The 20,181-nt window shown below is 29.8% G+C and overlaps 1 protein-coding gene across 2 annotated transcripts; it reads right to left on the bottom strand.

Annotated features, from left to right (window-relative positions):
• Positions 1 to 1,185: 1,185 nt before the first annotated feature.
• Positions 1,186 to 18,648, bottom strand: LOC127287874 (ataxin-7-like protein 1). 2 transcript variants are annotated; one of them, XM_051315015.1, is made up of 6 exons: positions 18,170 to 18,648; positions 15,267 to 15,323; positions 14,522 to 14,626; positions 13,109 to 13,782; positions 4,731 to 4,781; positions 1,186 to 4,648 (listed from the first exon to the last, which is right to left on the bottom strand). In XM_051315015.1, exons 1-6 carry the CDS (start codon positions 18,252 to 18,254, stop codon positions 3,947 to 3,949), a joined length of 1,674 nt encoding a protein of 557 aa, XP_051170972.1. In that variant the 5' UTR covers positions 18,255 to 18,648; the 3' UTR covers positions 1,186 to 3,946. The 2 variants fall into 2 exon arrangements, with proteins under 2 accessions (XP_051170972.1, XP_051170973.1); XM_051315016.1 differs by lacking the exon at positions 4,731 to 4,781 and having other exon boundaries at positions 18,170 to 18,646.
• Between the last annotated feature and the right edge of the window lie 1,533 nt (positions 18,649 to 20,181).

The following is a 20,181-nucleotide window of genomic DNA, read 5'->3' as shown; positions in this document are numbered from 1 at the left end:
TGCTTGCGCTTCATATACAATCCCAAACCGAAGACAAAGAGAAGCTTTTACCGCTTCCCGGAATATCAGAAGAATATTCCTCTGGAACTTACGGGGCTTCCCTCGTTTGAACCTTCTTATGAAGTTTCAGACTGGTCGCGGACTAGCATACTTTCACGCAACCCAGGATATCACACCTATACTCCTCAGGAGCAAGACCCTCGGCGTCAGTTGGTGCCGGCAGATCAGTGGATCCGCCGGTAAAATTTCCGTCCGAGGCAATTAATTCGCCTTGTCCAACAAATTTTCAATTGGTTGGGATGGAAACCCATGTCCTGTCACTATTTTCGGCACCGTAAGATTGCCTGACGTAAGATTTGCCGAGCCTGAGAAGACCTTACAATTAGTTAATTTGGTCCGGACACATTTTCCGGGCTTTTCAAGATCTGGAATCATCAGATAGGTCTTGGAATCTTTCAGCCCTTACATGGAGAGATACCAAAGCTGTCTTCATACTCAAAGCAGGGAAGAATGGATATACCTCACCAAAAAAAATTCCGTTCAATTAGCCTGACATCTTTCATCCTGAAAATGGTATTAAAAAGAGTAGTTAAATAAATATGTCCGCAATAAGATTCTGGAAAGAAAACCGCTTTATGTAGATCAACATGCCTATAAAGCAAGTCATTCGACTGAAACAGCTCTGACCGAATTATAATCAAATCAGCATAAAACATATTGAAACGGTGACCAGTGTTTTTAAAAAATTAAGTACTTTTTTAATGTGAAATATTAAAATTATTCAATAACATATAATAAATATTAAATTAAGAAAATTAAAAATGAGAAATAATAAAGAAAACCTGAATATTCAAATATAAAAAAATTGAGACTCCCGATTCAAGAACCAATCGGACGCTCGGGACGCACCGCCTCAAATCTGCCAACGCACAAAAATGGCAATAAAATTAAGTCAAAATTTTGATTTCTTATTTTCTACAAAGTAGTATATTTTAAAAATCAAATATTTGAAACTAAATGTTATTGACATTTTTGTATAGTGTCTGTTTTGAGAAAATACGTCCTGAGCGTCTGACCGGTTCTTGAATCGGGAGCCTCAATTGACAGTGAAGGATATAAAGGTGTGCCTAACCTATTAAAGAAAACGTTATTAAAAAAATGTAAAAACGTATGAAATCTTCAAAATGTTATATGTTCAAGTATAAAATTTAATTCTCTTCGATTATCTTAACTTATATACAAATTTTTATTTATATGCCATTACATTTTTTTTCGAAGTCAAAATTAAAGATTCGAGATATTTGATCATATAAATATTGACACAAACTATTTTTGTGTCCTTTAATATCCCAAATTTTTAGTCCATTGTGTTAAAAAAAAAATTTTTAATGAAATAATTAACTTCACAACCAGAAATATAAAATTTATTATTAAAAAAAAAACACCTCTCACTTTGTTCCATTTGATGCATTTTAAGTATTGTAGAAGAACCTGAAATATTTTTCACATGATCCGTTACATGTCATGTGTCATTAACTTTTAGAATAATCTAAAATATTTCTTATTAGCATTTTATTTCACATACATTATCGTGAGCATTACTGAGGTATGTAATATTACGCTTTACAAAATTTGCAATTTACATGGTTTATTACGGATATGTTTTGCGAAAAATGAATAATAAATAAGATCTTCCATGTTACCTCCTTATAGAATACGCTTATTCTTATTTTTAACTCTTATGTCTGGTAACTTTTAAAGGAGAACATGTTTGTAAATATAATTAAAAATTAAAGAAAGTGTTAAAAAAAACTAACACAAAGATTAATATAACCTCTTCGTTTAAGCGTCATTCCTTTCAGAATTTTATCATTTTTTTAGAAAATAAAAATTCGAAATCAGATGATGATTACTGATGATACAGTACACAATGTACTACAGTAGAAAGCATCTAATTTCAACATTTTTTTGAGAAAAATTAATATTTATAAAATATTAATAAAAAAATCGGTTAACTAATTATAGACTAGAATGATAAAATATGTGAGAGGTGTTTAATGTTACATCGCTATTCGGCATATGTACATAATCACAACAATTACAAATATGTACATATTATGTTAGATTTAAAAAAAAATTTCCTATTATCAAATCTAAACAAAAATGTTTTATAAATTAAGAAAATTACTATTTACTAATGAACAAAACTGCGTTAGTGGAAAAAAGAAAAAAATACACGAAGAGAACTCTCTTACGAATATTGCACGACGGGCTGTTACTATTTTTCCAACAGAATATGTTTTGGAAATATCGCTTGAGACTGGAGTTATTTTTTCACGAATTTATGAGTTTATAGCAAAACGGTGCTGTGTGAAATATTAGTATAAGTCCACATACTAATTCTACAACAAGTGTATGCAACAAACGCTCCAGAAACATGACGAAAATGCACAACACCTTTCTTTGCTGCATTTGCTCGAAATCCATGAAAAATCAGCATGGATTTCTTGCAAATCGAGGAAAAACGTAACGCGCGTGCGTGACGAATTTCTATTCCTATGCGTTTCGATTTCTTTCACTGACGAAATTCACGACGCCTGCGCGTTACGTTTCAGCTCGATTTGCAAGAAATCCATGCTGATTTTTCATGGATTTCGAGCAAATGCAGCACACAGAGGTGTGGAGCGTTTGTAGCAACAGTTGAGTGGAGAATTTGTACGTGACTTTTACTATTCGCGCACTGAAACTAGTGTTGCACATAACGCATGAATCTGACCTAAATTAGCAAGGCGCTTCTGTTACGAAAAGCGAATGGCACCTACTTGTGCGTTATTAGTAACAGAGTTCTCTCCGTGTAGTTTTTAATTAAAAAATATTTCTTATATTGAGAATTACGATTTTTTTTAATACAATTTTTACGTTATTTTCGAAGTCATAAATTTATTTTATTCAATTTGTTAGGAGACATGTTCGTTAATCAAATTATTTTAGGAATTAAATTGCACAGCCTTAGTCTCTATACAAAATGTATTCAATAACAGTCACAAAAAAAGAGTATTTATAATTGAACATTTACAACAGTGAACCCATATTTTAATTTATTACGTATATTGGGATGTCCACAATACAAAAAAAAATTTTCTACTCCAAAAAAATTTTTAAACTTCTATAAAAACAATTTCAGACCCTTTTTTGAAATTCATACAAATTTTTTCACCTTAATATATATAAACTACCGGCGGAAATTTTTTAAACGCTAACGTCGCGAGTTATTGAAAAATATAAAAATAAAAATAACTTTTATAAAAACATAGTGACTTTTTCTTTCTTGCGCTGGAAATTAAATTTCGAAAAAATGATACATATTAAAAAGATACGACAGGTACATTCGCACTATTTTTTTTAATTACTAAAAAACCTGGCAACATTTATTATTGTTCTTGGGATCAATGGAAACCTTTTATTCCACGGATTACTTATATTAAACAGACGTCTGTCTAAATATTTCTGGACCATTCAAGAAGTCAGAGTCAAAAATTCGAAATAAATAAATAAGCTTTCCAAAACAATAAAGAAAAGTCTCTACGTTTATTTTTGTAGATCTCAATTTTAATGCGAGTATATTTTTCAATGACTCGCATTATTCGCAAAATTTTTGTCGATGGCAATATATATTGTTCAGCACTACATTAATGGATGTTTTTAAAAAAGCATTGTACGCGTTGCATGAATAGTCTAATGTTCTCCTTCGTATCTTAAATGTCCTGATACTCTGAATTTCTATTTATCTTCAATATTGTTCTCAACTTAAGCAACGAATGTTGACAACACAGAATTAAGATATTCCCTTATCAACAGGCTAAAGATATATAAACGAAAGTATAATACGAGAGGTAGATGATAAATGCAGTAAAAATTTTTAGCCTGGAGTGGGAGGGCTTTTATGTCAGTGAATATTAAAATTATACTGCTTTCGACTAGATGTAATTCGAAGCCAACGGCTTACGGCTAATGGTTCAGGATGACAATTTGACCATGAAATATCCTCAAAATGAGGATATGGAGTTGATGTTGTAGTTGCTTCGACTTGAATAGCTGTTGAGAATTCTGGACAATAATCATGTTTACTTCTTTTCACTTGACGACTTACAGAATTATTCTGATTATCTTCATTATAATCATTTTTACCATTAATTTGATTTCTTTGAAAATCCATATGTTCCGTAGGATTGAAAATATTAAGTACAGACATTGAAGTTTGAGTTTGATAGTTTCTAGAAATAGATTGTTGAGAATTATTTGATCGTGGCAATTGAAGTACAAGATGATTATTGTCCTTGTACATTGAGACAGGTGAATAAATAGACGAATTTACAGAATCAATTTCCATAGGCGCATTTGCTTCAAGAGCCATTGTAACGATTGGTTGTCTAACTGGCAATAGCGTTGTTCCCATTTGAATTGTTGATGAGCTAGTTACTGGAATCAACATAGCTACTGGAGATTCTTCGGTTATTGATGATCTTGGTGATAGTGGTGGTAAAACAACTGATATTGATGTTGTCATGCCAGTTGTAGAGCTTGTTGATTTATTTAACGTTGATTCCAGTCTTAGTTCTTCATTAGCAAAATCATCTTCCAGTTTTGTCTAAAAAAGGAAAGACTGATATAGAACAATCACATTTTAAAATATGGAGCAGTTTTAAAACCCAAAAGAAACCATGCCTTACAGGTTTAGTGGAGCCATGCGGGGCCAGACACCGATAAAGCAAATCAACAGCCTGTAATAACAAAACAAAAGGAGGTAAAAGGAGATAACTGGCACTCATTTCTGAATATAGAACAGGCTGATTGGATTAAATATAAATTTTCAGGAAAACATTATACCACATTCTGGTTTAACATAATGAAATCAAATTTATTTTCACGGACCACTTTTCAACCTACTATAACTCATAAAAAAAATAATTTATCCAACTTAGAACGCAGTAAAAATAAATTAAAATCTTTTTATAAATAATAATAATTAAATACATAATAATTACACTGTTAAGAATGATTACTTTTTTTGTACAATTATTAACCCTTTCAAAACTGATGTCCATTGGCATGAGCATAGTAAGTTAAGACTTTAAAAAATTTGTTTGTCACCGAAATAAATTTAACTAAGAAAGAGGTAAGTAGCAACAAAATTCGACTATTTCCGATCATTCAACTAATTGTACATTTCTTATTCCATAAAATATTTCTTGATTGTGTCTTATTTCTTGGCTTGATTTCAAAATATAGATATAAAGTGGAAACAAAAGACTGTAAATTCGATAGCAAATGAATAAACATTTAAGAAAATTTTACATTATTTTAAAATGTGAAATTGCTGTTTTCATAATCGGTTAGGAAAGAATCTTCTAACTTATAGAATGGTTTTTTGTAGGATATATAATGTACAGACAGTAAATAAATCATCGGAAAAGATCGAATTGCGTTCCTGCCATCAGACTTCTAACAATGATTTTAAATCAAAAATATTTATTAGATTTAAAAAAAAATTATAGTAAATGTTTCATAAAAATAATATTTTTTGCCTACTTTTGATAAAAAATATTACAATACTGAAGAAAAAACATTACTTTCTTACATTAAAACAATCAGGTTTAAAAGAGTTAAAGTGTAATATTTTTTAAAAGAATAAATTACAATATCTTAAACAATACGGAGCGCATGATTATCCCACAAAAATTATTAGTTAGAATTTTCATTTTCAACCATTTCATTAGATATCATTATTTTTTATACGAATTTTTATTTTTCGAATTAACATTTGTCAGAGTTTCTTTTTTAAAGAATTTTTAATTAACAGAACTTTTAGGTAATAATTGAAAATGGAAAATCGTGATTGGTGGATTTTAAAAATCGCGCCGAAATCTTTAAATAATGATTTTTATGGGATAATCATGCGCCCCAAACAATACATATTAGGGTGATTTAACTAAGTTTTTTCCTAGAAAAAGGCAAAGAAATCCCTAGAATCTATTTCAATGGCTATAAAATAACAGTAATTTCACGTCAATTTGCCACGCACCCCTCTATCCAAAATTGAACAAATTTACTTAAAATTTGGTAGTTCTTCAAATTATATAAGGATTATAACCATTTTTCAACTCATGAATATATTTTTCTATTTTATTGTAACACGGTACAGCAGCACTTTTATTTGTGGGCAATTTTTATAGGTTTTCCAACGCTGAACACGAATCAGTAAACAAAATTGTTTCACGATCTTAGGATTGCGAGAAATTTGACCTTAAAAATTGAAAAACACTATTTTATTTTGGAACAAAAACTTTTTTTGGTCTTTGAACATATGAACTTGAAAGCTCATATCTTCCTTAACCCTCAGGGTACTGACTATAAAAAAAGTTACAAACGCCACTGACTGGGTTAGCCTAAGGTTAGCCTAACCCAGTAACTTTGATCGACTGTATTTTGGACTCAAATTAACCAATGAAAACAATTTTTTTTAAATCGGTCGGTAATTTTCTGAGAAGTATGATGGTTTTGTCTGGTTTCTCATATTTTTTTAATTACTAAAGTTACAGTGAAAAATATACATGGTTTTTAATTTTCAAGGTCAAATTTCTCAGAATTCTAGGCTGATAGAGCAATTCTGTTTACAGATTCTTGTTCTGCGTCAATTAGCTTTCTTATAATGGAAGCTTTAAAATTATTTAATTCATGATTTTTTATGAGAAATTTCCATAAATTATTTATTTTATAATATATAACCCTTCAAATTAAAATTTACTTTTTTCGTAAATTAGAGTGGGTTAAAATCACCAATTCGTCTTTATTTTCGAGCTGTACGGCTTATGAACTTGACATTCGAGGTGAATTACAGTTCTGACATTCTCCACCCGGCTGAAAAACTTGTACATACAAGAAAATGTACAAGTTCTTGTACATGTTCAAGTAATGTTCTTGAACAAGTTCAGCATCCGGAATTGAGACATGTTCTTGTATCTGAACTTGTACAAGATCCTGGACAAGAAAATATACTTGTCCAAAAAACATTTGATTAAAAATGTTTTTGAAAAAATTTTGAAAATTTATTAAGTTATAATTATTAAGACTCTTCACTTATGCATGCTGAAAATTATTGCGCAACATGTTCCACATCTGGTACAAGAAAATGTACATGAAACCTGCACAAAAAAATACGTACAAGAACATGTACATTTTCTTGTACAAGTATATTTTCTTGTCCAGGATCTTGTACAAGTTCTGGTAAACAGTTTTTCTGAGGATATCAAATTGAGACCAAAAAGGGTATCAAATTGTTAATAATGCAACGATTTGATGCTGCTTATGGTCTCAATTTGAGAGCCTCAGAAAACTGTGTACAAAGAACATGTCTTAATTCCGGATGCTGAACTTGTTCAAGAACATTACTTGAATATATACAGAGGGATTCCACCGGTAAAAGGAACAGTTGTCGGTGACAAGTTATCGATTTGGCTCAAATTTTTTAGGCGTATTCTACCTCTAAAAATACTCAACTAGCCAAAGTTTCAAGCCTCTATCTCATAAAGAACACTCACAATCGTTAATTTTGTGAAAAGTAACATCTTTCAAAATGAAGACTGAAAAATCCATTTCTGCTAGAAAAAATGTTAATTTTGGTCAAAAAAAAAATTGGAAAGGTACTAGTCGATAAGAAATTTTCCAAAGAATCCAATGCCGTTGGAATTTTTGAGCTATCTTTAAACGCATGCGCAGCAGATTAAAAAAACTGTTTTTTTTTAAATTCATAACTCAAAAACACCTATTTCGATTTGGCTCTAATTTTCAGGAAAGACGGCTGGAAAGCTATACTTTAAAATGGTTATACCTAAAATTTGCATATTTTGAGTTTTTAATCATTTTTATGCAAAATACTGAGCTAATTCAAAGTTTTTCAAGGTTTCCTTATAGTATTTCCTTTTTGTGCGCATGCGCAGTTATATAGACAAAAACTAAGCCCAAATTCAAAATCCTCGAAAAATTTCCAATCAGTTATCTATATTCACAGTTAATTTTTATTTATTCTAAACAAATTTTAACAGAAAATACAAATACAAGTTATAATTAAGAGCATTACAAATATGAGAGTATTTAAAAAAAATTATTTTTTGCAACAGTAACCTCTAATGTTAAATTTTACACACCGAAAAGTGTGTGTAAAGAGGCTCTTTTTCAAACGGTGTATAAAGTGATTCACTTTACGCACCGAAATTTTTCTCACATAATATAAGGATTGTTTTAGACCATACAAAATCACAAAATTAAAAAAAGAACTTTACTTTTAAATTTATACACTCCTGCTTAATGATATTTTTCCTGATCTTCGATTGATTTTTTTAATTATATACAATCAAAATTATTCTAATAGAGAGTTGTAATTCTTCATAATAGGTACTTAACTTTAGAGGTGGGTGTTGCAAGAATGTTGTATGATACACGTGCGTAAATCTGATTATACTCTGATTATACCTTGAAAAATTTTGAATTAGCTCAGTATTTTGCATAAAAATGGTTAAAAACTCAAAATATGCAAATTTTAGGTATAACCATTTTAAAGTATAGCTTTTCAGCTGTCTTTCCTGAAAATTAGAGCCAAATCGAAATAGGTGTTTTTGAGTTATGAATTTAAAAAAAAACAGTTTTTTTAATCTGCTGCGCATGCGTTTAAAGATAGCTCAAAAATTCCAACGGCATTAGATTCTTTGGAAAATTTCTTATCGACTAGTACCTTTCCAATTTTTTTTTTGATCAAAATTAACATTTTTTCTAGCAGAAATGGATTTTTCAATCTTCATTTTGAAAGATGTTACTTTTCACAAAATTAACGATTGTGAGTGTTCTTTATGAGATAGAGGCTTGAAACTTTGGCTAGTTGAGTATTTTTAGAGGTAGAATACGCCTAAAAAATTTTTAGCCAAATCGATAACTTGTCACCGACAACTGTTCGTTTTATCCGTGAAATCTCTCTACAAGAAAATGTACGAGTTCATTAATGAACATGTACAAGAACTTGTACATTTCCTTATACAAGTTTTTTCAGCCGGGCACCAGGGAACGTTCACAAATGATGACATGAATTTTTTTTTTCAAAATTTTGGACTCCACTCTTCTGCCAAAATTTTACATCGAAAAAACCATGGACGGAGTACGTAGATTGGTTGAGTCGCTGATTGGCTATTGAGCATGGCGGTTAATTTGAATGGAATATTCACAATCTTATTCTTTTCGAATTATATTTTTCTTTATAATATAATTCCTAATTGAAAATTAATAAAAAATATAAATAAATATTTAATAATAGATATAATAAAATAATAAAAAATATAAATAAATAATTTTATATAGTGGAGACTGGGGCAAATCGACACTACAGGTAAATGGCCATATGTCAGTTCTTCTGAATTAAATTAATTAATTAATTTCCAATAATAAGTAATAATCAAGGTATGGACGGTAGCAAATATATCACAGATTAAGTATTGTCTTTGATTTTCTGTTTCAGATGACCAGGTAAACCGGAATCAATTTTTTTTGTCACTATTGAGAAAATTATAGATTAAATAAATAAATATGTAGGCCGTTTTTATATCCACGCTCTTAATTAACCCTCGAAGAACATACTGGGTAAATTTGATCCACAAAAAAATTTTCGACATGTCCAGAAAGTTAGACCAAAAAAGTTAAAATTTTCAAAAAACCAAAAATTTTGCTGAATTGTGCTCGACTTGTGCTCATTTGTTCTAAAATTCAATTTGGGAAAACTCAAAATTCCGAGCAAAAATATCAAAAAACTTTTTTTATACTTCTAAGTTTAAACTTTTGGGACGGTTCAAGGTGCCCACAAACGAACTACTTACGGGAAAACTGCTTACACTAAACTGCATACGGATTAAATATATAGACAATTCTAATTAAAAAATAAAATGTACACTCTAAAACTGAATACATTAAAACTGTATACAAGCTGCATTTACAAGTTTTTATAAAAAACAATTCAATTTTTAAATTGCATACATTGAAAGTGTATACGGAAAACCTGCATACGAATTAAAATCAAATTAAAAAAAAATTTGTTAATAAATTTTACACCGTTTAACTGTATATGCCAAAAATGCATACAAAATATCTTTAAAAATTTAATAAAAATAAATAATTCTTTAAATTGTGTAACTTTAAAGTTTTAACTGCATACAGCCAAACTGCATACCCATTAATGATAAAACTAATTCGTATGTAGTTTAAAGTTACACAAAAGTAAAAATTACCGTTACCAAAAACAATTCAGGATCTATCGGAAAAGTGTTTCATTTCAAAAGTCATCGAGTTTATAAACACATCTCTTCTTTTTCAAAATTCTATTCTATTTCCGCTTTTAATACCGAAATAGTGAAAAGCTTAAAAGATGAGGTTCATGTTGAAAGTTTCCCATAAAAAAATTGAAAACCTTGAAAAACAATTATTTAATTGGAAATATATTACCGTCATCCGATTACAATCTCATTTAATCTTGCAGTTGAAAATAAAAAATTTTAACGCAAAAACTAGTATAATTAAAAAAGAATCAACTTCAAAATTATAATTTATAAAACCGAAACAGAAAAATAAATTTAATCAAAAATGCCAACATATCCAATTGCATCGTTTAGTTTTGTGAATCTTCCAAATCATCAATATCATGCTACAACTGTCTCGAATTCAACAGTTGTACGAATTATAATTATAATTAATGAAAAATGCATTCATTTACTATTTTCGATGAATGAACTTAATATTAAACATCAACTAAATATTTTCATTGAAGTATTATTAGCCGATGGTAAAAATCATCAAATTAATAAAATTCGGGAAGTATCAAAAAATTAATTTATGCACTAAAGAGCACAAGTGGAACACAATTGAGCACGAAATTTGTTTTCTTGAAAAGTTTAAACTTAGTCGTCTAAAAAAAGTTTTTTGATTTTTTTGCCTGGAATTTTAAGTTTTTCAAAAAATGAATTTCTTCACAAAATAGCACAAGTAGAGCACAATTCAGCACGATATTTGTTTTTTTTTTTTAATTCTAAAGTCGTTTAAAATAAGTTTTTTCATGTTTTTTCCCGGAATTTTGAGTTTTTCCAAAAATGAATTTTAGCACAAATGAGCGTAATTCAGCACAATATTTGTTTTTTGGAAATTTTAACTTTACTGTTCTAACTTTCTGGACATATTTTTGACCCAGAAAAGAGAAAATTTGTAAAAAGAGTGTCTATTAGTTTCTGATAAAATAGTTCAAAATAACTATTGTTTCAACCGCTTGGATAGGGGTCGATAAGATATAAAAATACCTGTACTGAAAAGGAAAGAAAAGATTATTTGCAAAATTTAGTTTAATTTAACTAAAATAAGATATCAGTGAATTTTTTTATTTTCATTAGTTCACAGAAGTTCTATGTTCTTTATTTTAATTCCTTTACTTACTTGCTTCCTAACATGAAGTACCGTCCAATGAAGTAACTTCAGACATTTAAAATTGTGCTTTTACTGACTTAACTTATTACTCTCATTATTAGAACATGTAATTAAAAAGTTTAGAACATAAAAAACGTCAATAAGAATTTTTGGTACAGGAAATATGTCTCCTTATACTTCTTCATGCTAACTATGGAATCTACTGAGAGACGACGCATGTATAAATACTTATGAATATTGAAAGTTAAATTTTTTACACAAATCTGTTTTTATTGTGAAATATAAATAATACTTCATTCAAAATTTTCTAACATATTTGGGACGTTTCGCGCCAACCGGGACACCCTTCCGTGCATAATTGAGAGCTTTTAAAATTATTGTTCATACCTGGCAATTATTGGTATACATAAGTACTTTCGAAAACTAACTGGCTTTTTGAAAAATCCAATATGTCGGCTTCAATATAACCTGTAAATGCATCTAAAAACGTAAGATAAGTCATAAACATATAAATAAAAATTAATCTGATAAAGGAATCATGAATATGAACATCAAAATTAGCACTTGGTAATATATTTTACTTATCATAACTGAAAGCTATAAATTTCTAAAATTCAAAATGGTGGATCCAATATAGCGGACGAAAAATTCTTAAAATCCATCTAATTCGGTAAAAACTTGTTACTCAGGGGTTTTTGGGGTCGCTGACAACGAATCTCATTTCAATTTTCAAAAATTCAAAATTCCGGATCTAATATGGCGGACAAAAGTTTTCGATATTAAGAAAATCACACGAAAATCATTATTTTGCAGTTTTCATGGTCTTTGATAATGTATTTAACAACAGTTTTTAAAAAATTTATAGACCAAAAAATGATTTTGTTCATTTAAACGTTTAAAGTAACAAGTTTTAAACGAATGCGGTGAATTTTAAGAATTTTCGTCCGCCATAATGAATCCGACATTTTGAATTTTTAAAAATGTATATAAGTTTCATTGTCAGCGACCCTAAAGACCCCTGAGTAACAAGTTTTAACCGAATTAGATGGATTTTAAGAATTTTTCGTCCGCTATATTGGATCCACCATTTTGAATTTTAGAAATTTATAGCTTCCACTTATGATAAGTAAAATATATTAACAAGTGCTAATTTTAATGTTTATCCTTTATCAGATTAATTTTTATTTATATGTTTATGACTTATCTCACGTTTTTAGATGCATTTACAGGTTATATTGAAGCCGCCATATTGGATTTTTCAAAAAGCCAGTTAGTTTTCGAAAGTACTTATGTATACCAATAATTGCCAGGAATGAACAATAATTTCAAAAGCTCTCAATTATGCACGGAAGGGTGTGCCGGTCGGCGCGAAACGTCCCATTTATAATTATCAAAAAAAAATTGTGTTTTAATTAATCAAAACTATTTTCTGCATTAAATTATGTTATCCTTTATATTATCATAGATAAAATAATTCATAAGTATATTATATTGCAAGGTCCATCATTTATACAAATGTTCACAAAATTTTATCACTTTGTAATTAAACAAATTTCAATACAAGGATAAATTTATAAAAAAGAATATAAATATATCTTACCTGTGGCAGTGGGTAAGTATCTGGCAGTGATAAAACAGGCGGCGAACTAGGGGTATCAGTTTCTGTTGTAGAAAGGGGAGTGTTAGAAGTTAAGGATTTTAGATTAGTTACGTCAGAAGACACTGTCACTGTGCCAGTAACAGTAAATTTTGCAGGTCTGGACGGTAATTCCTTTGCAGCACGATGTTCTGCTAATAACTTGTCAAAAGATTTGCTTCTTCCACTGACAGTCCGTCGTAACGAAACAGTATGCGCTTTACAGGTAAGAGAACGAGTACATGGTTTTGATGTTTCATCATTCCAAACACCGCAATGTTTATCGGGATCATATTCTCTATCCTTGAGCAGAGAACGATCTGCCTTAATTCTTTTTCTTTTCGTCTGTCCAACCGTAATTGGACTTTTGTTAGGGCTTGAGGAAACGACTGTATTACAGAATGATGAATGTCCTGATAAAGTTTCCAATGGAGAATGTGGAGCAGAAAGCGATATAGTTGACTGTATACTGTCGTGATCCCCACTTCTTTTTATGGATGTATGATTGACTTGAAGCTGAGACGTTGAATGACTTTTTTTTAATTTAGATAATTTACAGTATGGTGTCTTCATAGGAGATTTAGTAATAGGATTAGAAGGTGGAGGAAGATTTACCATACCAGATGGATGTCTAGTTTCTGAAATAGAATCAATGATATTATATTATTAAATGTAAAAATGCAAATCTTTAGAGGGTATTCTGCCTTATGAACTTTTTAGTGTCTTTTTGCAACTTGATTTTTCTCTCCGTGTATGTATAGTTCATGATAGTGAATCAAGCGCCTTTTGGTTTTAGAATAAGAAACTATTTCAAAATTTGAATATATTTATATACACCCATAACAGTATAATACAATAAATCCTCGTTAACACGAACTTGAAGGGACAGGAAAATTTTTCTGTTCGTGTTAAAAAAATTCATGTTATCGAGGTTGTCATTATAACTGGCTTAACGTACCAAGATTCAATATTTCTTGATAAACATTTATTACAAAGATTTATATAAAGAATCGCATAATATTTAAACGGATTTGAAATAGTCTGTTATGCTTTTCTGTAGGCTAAAAGATTTTAAATTGTTTCTACATTCTGAACTATTAAACTGAATCACTGAAATCAGAAATAAATTAAGAAGTGGAAAAGTGAGTGGGACTTTAGGTAGGAATCTCTTAACTTGTTTGCTCCTATACAATGTAATTTAATATAATATTTAAAAAATTTAGAAATATAGTTCGCGTTAACCGAGCTGAAAAGGGAGTAAGGGCCTTAAATATTGTTCGAGTTTCGTGTTAACAAGCTGTTCGTGTTAACGAGGATTTACTGTAGTACCTTAACTTTAATTATTGATCATAAAATATCTTAATAAATGATACATACCCATATGCTGAATTAAAGCTTGTGGTTTCACTATAGCGTTGCATATTTCACAAACCACTCCGTAAAAACTATCTCTTTCTGGACAAAATCCATACAGGTCAATGTCTGGAAAACAAAATTAATTAGATAATCAAATTTTATTAAATTTTTTTTTTATTGTAAAGATAATTTCTAATAATGTTGTACGATGCTGAAGTCCGCAACGTTTTTATAAACGAAAACGAAAAAATAATTAGACAATATCTATTACTTTGGGTTAAAATTAAAGTTATTCGGGGTAACTGGTTTTAATAAAAGTATTAATTTCTTGAAAGTTTGTGCAAATCAAAATTAGAGATAAATTGACATGAAAAAATAATTCTATTTTAATTTTTCGTTTTTGAAAACGTTTCAGACTTCAGCATCATAATTTTGTGTTATTCTATTCAAAATAGTGTAATTTGTAATGGTTTTCTCGTGTTGAATTTGTGGTACGAAGGGATAAAGTAATAAACAGTAAAATATAATAATAATATAATATAATATAATAATAATTCATTATGAAGAAAAATATTTTAGTAATGGTTCGAAAGTTATCTTAGAACCAGAGACTATACCAATAATCACAAAATCACATCTGAAATCGGTTGAACAATACTTCATTCGTGAGAGAAATTAGTATAATGATTTATGTTAGAAATAAGTAGTTCCTGCATATAGTAGCAACTCTTATATCAATAAATAAAATAAAGTGAAAAATATTTACCGTCCACTGAGAGTCGTGTAACTGAACTTCTGGGCTCAACTTCCGATTCATCGTCACCTGAAAAATGTTTCCTAGAATTAAATTTTCTTTCTGGAACTTCATTTTAATTAATTTTCTATAAATTGAAATTTTTTTACACAATTTTAAAAAAAATGACTTCATTAATTTTTTATTTATATATTTTTAATTTTATTGTTATATTTAAAATAGATATTTCAACTATTTGTCAAAATTAAGGACTTTTTACGTACTAATTTAAAAATTACGTACTTTTCCTTAATTTATGTATTTGGTTCGAGGTCTAATTGTATAATATTACAGTAAAAAATTATGTAACTGAATAATTTAATTAATTTATAATAAATCAAAAAATTTTACTGAAAAAAATTGTTCAAATTTCATGCAAATTTTGATTATTTTTAGACACTTGTCTAACTTTCGCTAATTTTTTTTAAATCAAAACAATAGAAAAAGTTGATGTTTTAAATTTTTATCGATAGTCTATTCTATCACGAAAATTTTGAACACAAGTAGAGCACAATCAGATGAAAGATAAAAATTGTACACTAGATTTAGTGAATGAAACAACTTTTTTACTTTTAGTAACTTCTTAAGTGATTTCAATCAATATCACTTTTGCATTAAAAAATTCATTTTTTTCAAAAAAATTTTAATATTTTTTATTATCATGTTTCTATGGTCCAAGAAATTTATTCTACATTGTAAAAAAATGTTTTGTGCAATAAATCAATAGCAATTTCGTAATTATAATAATAAAAAAGAAAATACGTTTGCAGTGAGATTTGCAGCAAGAATGCAAACTATAAAATAAAGTTAAAAATAAGTTTTAAAAATCACTACCTAATCTAGGGTTTTTGGGGTTTCTGATTATGAATCCAAAGACAGTTTTTGAAAATTCAAAATAAAGTGTCCAATATGGTGAAGAATATTTTAAAAATCTAAGACTGATAAATTTTCAAAAACTCAAATTGGATTCATAATCAGAAACCCTAAAAACCCCCGAATAGTCATTTTCGTGAATTTATCTCAGATTTATAAAATTTTGTCCGCCATTTTGAATTTTCAAAAACTTCCTTGGATTCGTAATCAGCCACTCCAAAAATGCTAGATTAAAGATTTTTAAAACCGTAGTTTAACTTTATTTATAGTTTGAATTCTTGCTGCAAATGTCACTGCAAACGTATTTTCTTTTTTAATATTATATAATTCCGAAATTGCTATTGATTTATTGCACAAAACCTTTTTTTACAAAGTGGAATAAATTTGTGGACCATAGAAACAGATAATAAAAAATATTTAAATTTTTTTAGAAATAAATTAATTTTTTAGACTGAAATCACTTAAGAGGTAACTAAAAATGAAAAAAAAACTTGGGCTCAAAATTTTCGTAATTACATAGAGTACCAATAAAAAATTGAAAACATTAACTTTTTCTATTGTTTGAATTTAAAAAAATTAGCGGAAGTTAGACAAGTGTCTTAAAATTATAAAAATTTGCATGAAATTTGTACTTTGATCAACTATAAGTCTGTCAATTTTCATTGAATTTTATCGCAGGACCAAGGGTTCAAAAGGTTATTTAATCACCTCTTCAATGCTATATTATTTATTATATTTGGACTAGCCAATTTTCGTACAGGTGAGTTTAAGTGACCTCACACCTCGAAAATTTATAATTTTCAGATTCAGCAAAACTGCACGAAGGAAAAAATTCCAAAATATGTTTTTCTTACCCGAAAAACACCTATTAATCGAGAAAAAATGTTTCGTTCGATTGGCATTTTCACTGTAAACCGGTGAAAACATACTTGACGATCATTTCCAAAAGTGGATATTGCAATCATTTCAAGACCAAATTCATTTCAAATCAGGCAGGCTGAGAAATCGTTTATCTGTAATGGAAAAAAAAACTTAAAAATGTTATAAATTTTAAAGTAATTTAGATGTCTCATTTTTTCTTTTTGCATTTGAAAGAGCTTTCATTTTTCCAACGGATTTTGAAAGAAAAATGAAAGCTCTTTCAAATGCAAAAAGAAAAAATGAGACATCTAAATTACTTTAAAAGTTATAACACTTTAAATTTTTTTTTCCATTATAGATAAACGACTTTTCTGCCTGCCTGATTTGAAATGAATTTGGTCTCAAGCTTACTTAGAAAATAATTTTCTGCCGTTCATCATCATTTTTTAGGAAACGATAAGAATGCAATGTTGAAGAAATGATCAGTGCTTTTAGGAATTTAAAAAAAAATTAATCTTCATATTTGATGCAATCATATTGGTTGTGGTAAAAGAATTAGTCAGAGAAGCGGAGGCATTGTGCCTTCATTAAAGGGTTTTATGGCCAAAGGTTAAGTCTCAAGTCTTAAGCTTAACGTACGACAATTGATACTTGAGACTGTTACGTCTTAAGACATAACATTTAAGACTTAACATTATATAACAGTCTCAAGTCTCAATGATATTAAGTCTCAACATAGGATTAAGTGTTAACAGTCTCAACGATGTCAAATTGTCATCTATGGTGTACGATGGACATGCGGACACCAAAGCGTCGTTTTAAGGGTTTCGACCCTGAGCGACGAAACCCAAAAAAAATAACGCGAGCTCTTTTGCGATAAACACAGGGCACACAAAAAGTTAATACGCTCCTGATATTCCAGTTCACCGTGCATTGTCCTTTTCCCCATCGTGACAAATCTTCATCAAATAAAATAAACAAATTACAAAATCGTACTTAAAATTCAATCTTCATAACTTTGTTATTGTTAGATTATTATATGAATTTTGCATAAAATTTTTTCATTATAATAGGAGCTACAATAGGAAATTTAAAACTTATAATATTTAATTTATAAATAAACTTATAATTTATAAACTTACTTAGTGGTTTATCTCGGCCAATTCTTTCAATCCAATTTGACCACGGCTGTCCGTGAAAAAATGTAGGACTATCACTTCCTGACATTCCAAAAGCAAGCACAAAATATATGTACTATATATCACTGTACTCAAAATTAACTCTACACTAAATCACAAAATATAGTATTTGATATTGTATACAATAATAAAATTGTTCTTCTTCACTTTATTTATTGCTATAAACAGTAAGTCTTAAAAACATAGAATAAAATGTGTAAAATTTTAATAGATTTTGATTTGTTAGTATAAATATTTTTTTCATTATGTGTCAAAAGTAATGTTCATATGTACAAGTATTGTTAAAATATAAATAGTAAACTACTGAACCGTATATTTACTACAAACCAATAAGTGGTTTCAAAAAGACTAAGTATGTTGATTATATGTAACCCCGGCAATACACTTTTTTCAGGTAAATGACAGTTGAGTAGTACTTAAGGTACGGACACACCTCGGTTATCTGCATGATATTTGCATAGTAGGTGATGGAGAATCCAAAATGTGACGCCTGAAGGCCTTTCTCCAATAGGAACCTAAACTTTTGCGTTGCGTGACTGACGCGTTGATTTTAGCATTGGTTGCCAATAGCAACCGACGCAATGCATACGCAACGCAAGAGTTTAGGATCCTATTGGAGAAAGGCCTTGAGACGCTGTTGTGTACGGAAGCTTTTACGCGCAGTGTTTAAATTCGACTTAATGCTGATTCGACACTCACCTAAAGGCGCTTGTACACCTCACAAATGTACTCGGAATTTGTCAAAAGTTATACTAATTTTGATTGGCCTTGCTCATGGAGAATTTCCAAAAGATAGGAAAATTTCGAAATTCTCTATGAGCAAAGCCAATCAAAGTTAGTGAAACTTCTAACAAATTCCGAGGATACTCAGAATTTGTGAGGTGTACAAGCGCCTTAAAACTGCGCGAGCGGTCCGTATTTGCGTTACGTTTTATATATATATAGATTCAGTTGAATATGGGAAGCGTGACGGAAAAGCGGACCGCTCGCTCAGTTTTCGGTGAGTGTAGAATCAGCATGAGATTAATGATAGACCCAGAGATGGGTAAAGGCCTAAGCAGAATAGATTCTTGAACGGGAACGCAATCGTAAACGGAAACGTAAGAATGAGTAAGAGAAGGATAACAAATATCTTTATTCTTTTCTCACTCATTCTTACGTTTCCGTTCACGGTTGCGTTCCCGTTCAAGAATCTATTCTGCTTTGGCCTTAAAAGTGCTTTTCTGGAGGTTATATACGTATAATACATAAATGACGTATTATACGTATAATACTGTAGAAAACTAGGTTTTCGACATTATAGCTGCATCAACTGAACTGTATATATCTGGAATGATGTCTGACATTGATGGTCGCAAACCGAAAGAGAGGTCTGATTCTTGTATCCTTCTCCTTCTCAACTGCGCAGGCGTAGTACAATACGTTCCAAAAGTTTACTGTTAACTGTGTTATGTCATGTTCACGTATACAAACTGTTAAATATTTTCTAATGGACCTGTACCGACAAAGAGGGGAATACAAGAATCAGCCCTCTCTCTCAGTTCGCGACTTTCAATGGCAGACAGCATTCCAGATATATATAGTCATAGAGTTATTATAAATAGAGTGGGGAAGGACTGTACCTAAGCGTCCGCTGCATAGAAAGAGAAAGACAACCGAAACCGTATATCTGTCCTCTTCTGCCCCCTTCAGTCACTCGCCCGCGCTTGCGCAGTGAAGCATTTTTAGAGAAGGACAGAACTACGGTTTCGGTTTTCTTTCTCTCTCTTCGGGCGTCTCATCGCCACTTACTGTGGCTCTTATACCTTCCCCACTCTATTTATAATAACTCTATGTATATAGTTCAGTGGCTGCATCAATGGCAACATAACCTCTTTTTGTTATTTACTTTCTGGTTTGTTGCTGATAAATAAGTATTAATTAATAAATAAACTATTTAAATATTGATCAATTGA

The sequence above is a fragment of the Leptopilina boulardi genome, unplaced genomic scaffold (assembly GCF_019393585.1).
Source record: "Leptopilina boulardi isolate dan_hultmark-lab unplaced genomic scaffold, ZJU_Lbou_2.1 LbouV2_377, whole genome shotgun sequence".
In the NCBI taxonomy this organism is placed as follows: Eukaryota; Metazoa; Arthropoda; class Insecta; order Hymenoptera; family Figitidae; genus Leptopilina; species Leptopilina boulardi.
The sequence above is the reverse complement of the archived record's forward strand: the minus strand, read 5'-3'. Positions and strand labels throughout refer to the sequence as shown.

What these genes read in the sequence shown, in the direction of transcription:
- LOC127287874 (XM_051315015.1), bottom strand. Translation starts at nt 18,254, where the DNA reads ATGTCAGGAAGTGATAGTCCTACATTTTTTCACGGACAGCCGTGGTCA. An exon ending in TGGCCGAGATAAACCACTAA is followed by an intron (nt 15,324 to 18,169) that starts GTAAGTTTATAA and finishes AACATTTTTCAG; the next exon opens with GTGACGATGAATCGGAAGTT. An exon ending in TACACGACTCTCAGTGGACG is followed by an intron (nt 14,627 to 15,266) that starts GTAAATATTTTT and finishes TTTGTTTTCCAG; the next exon opens with ACATTGACCTGTATGGATTT.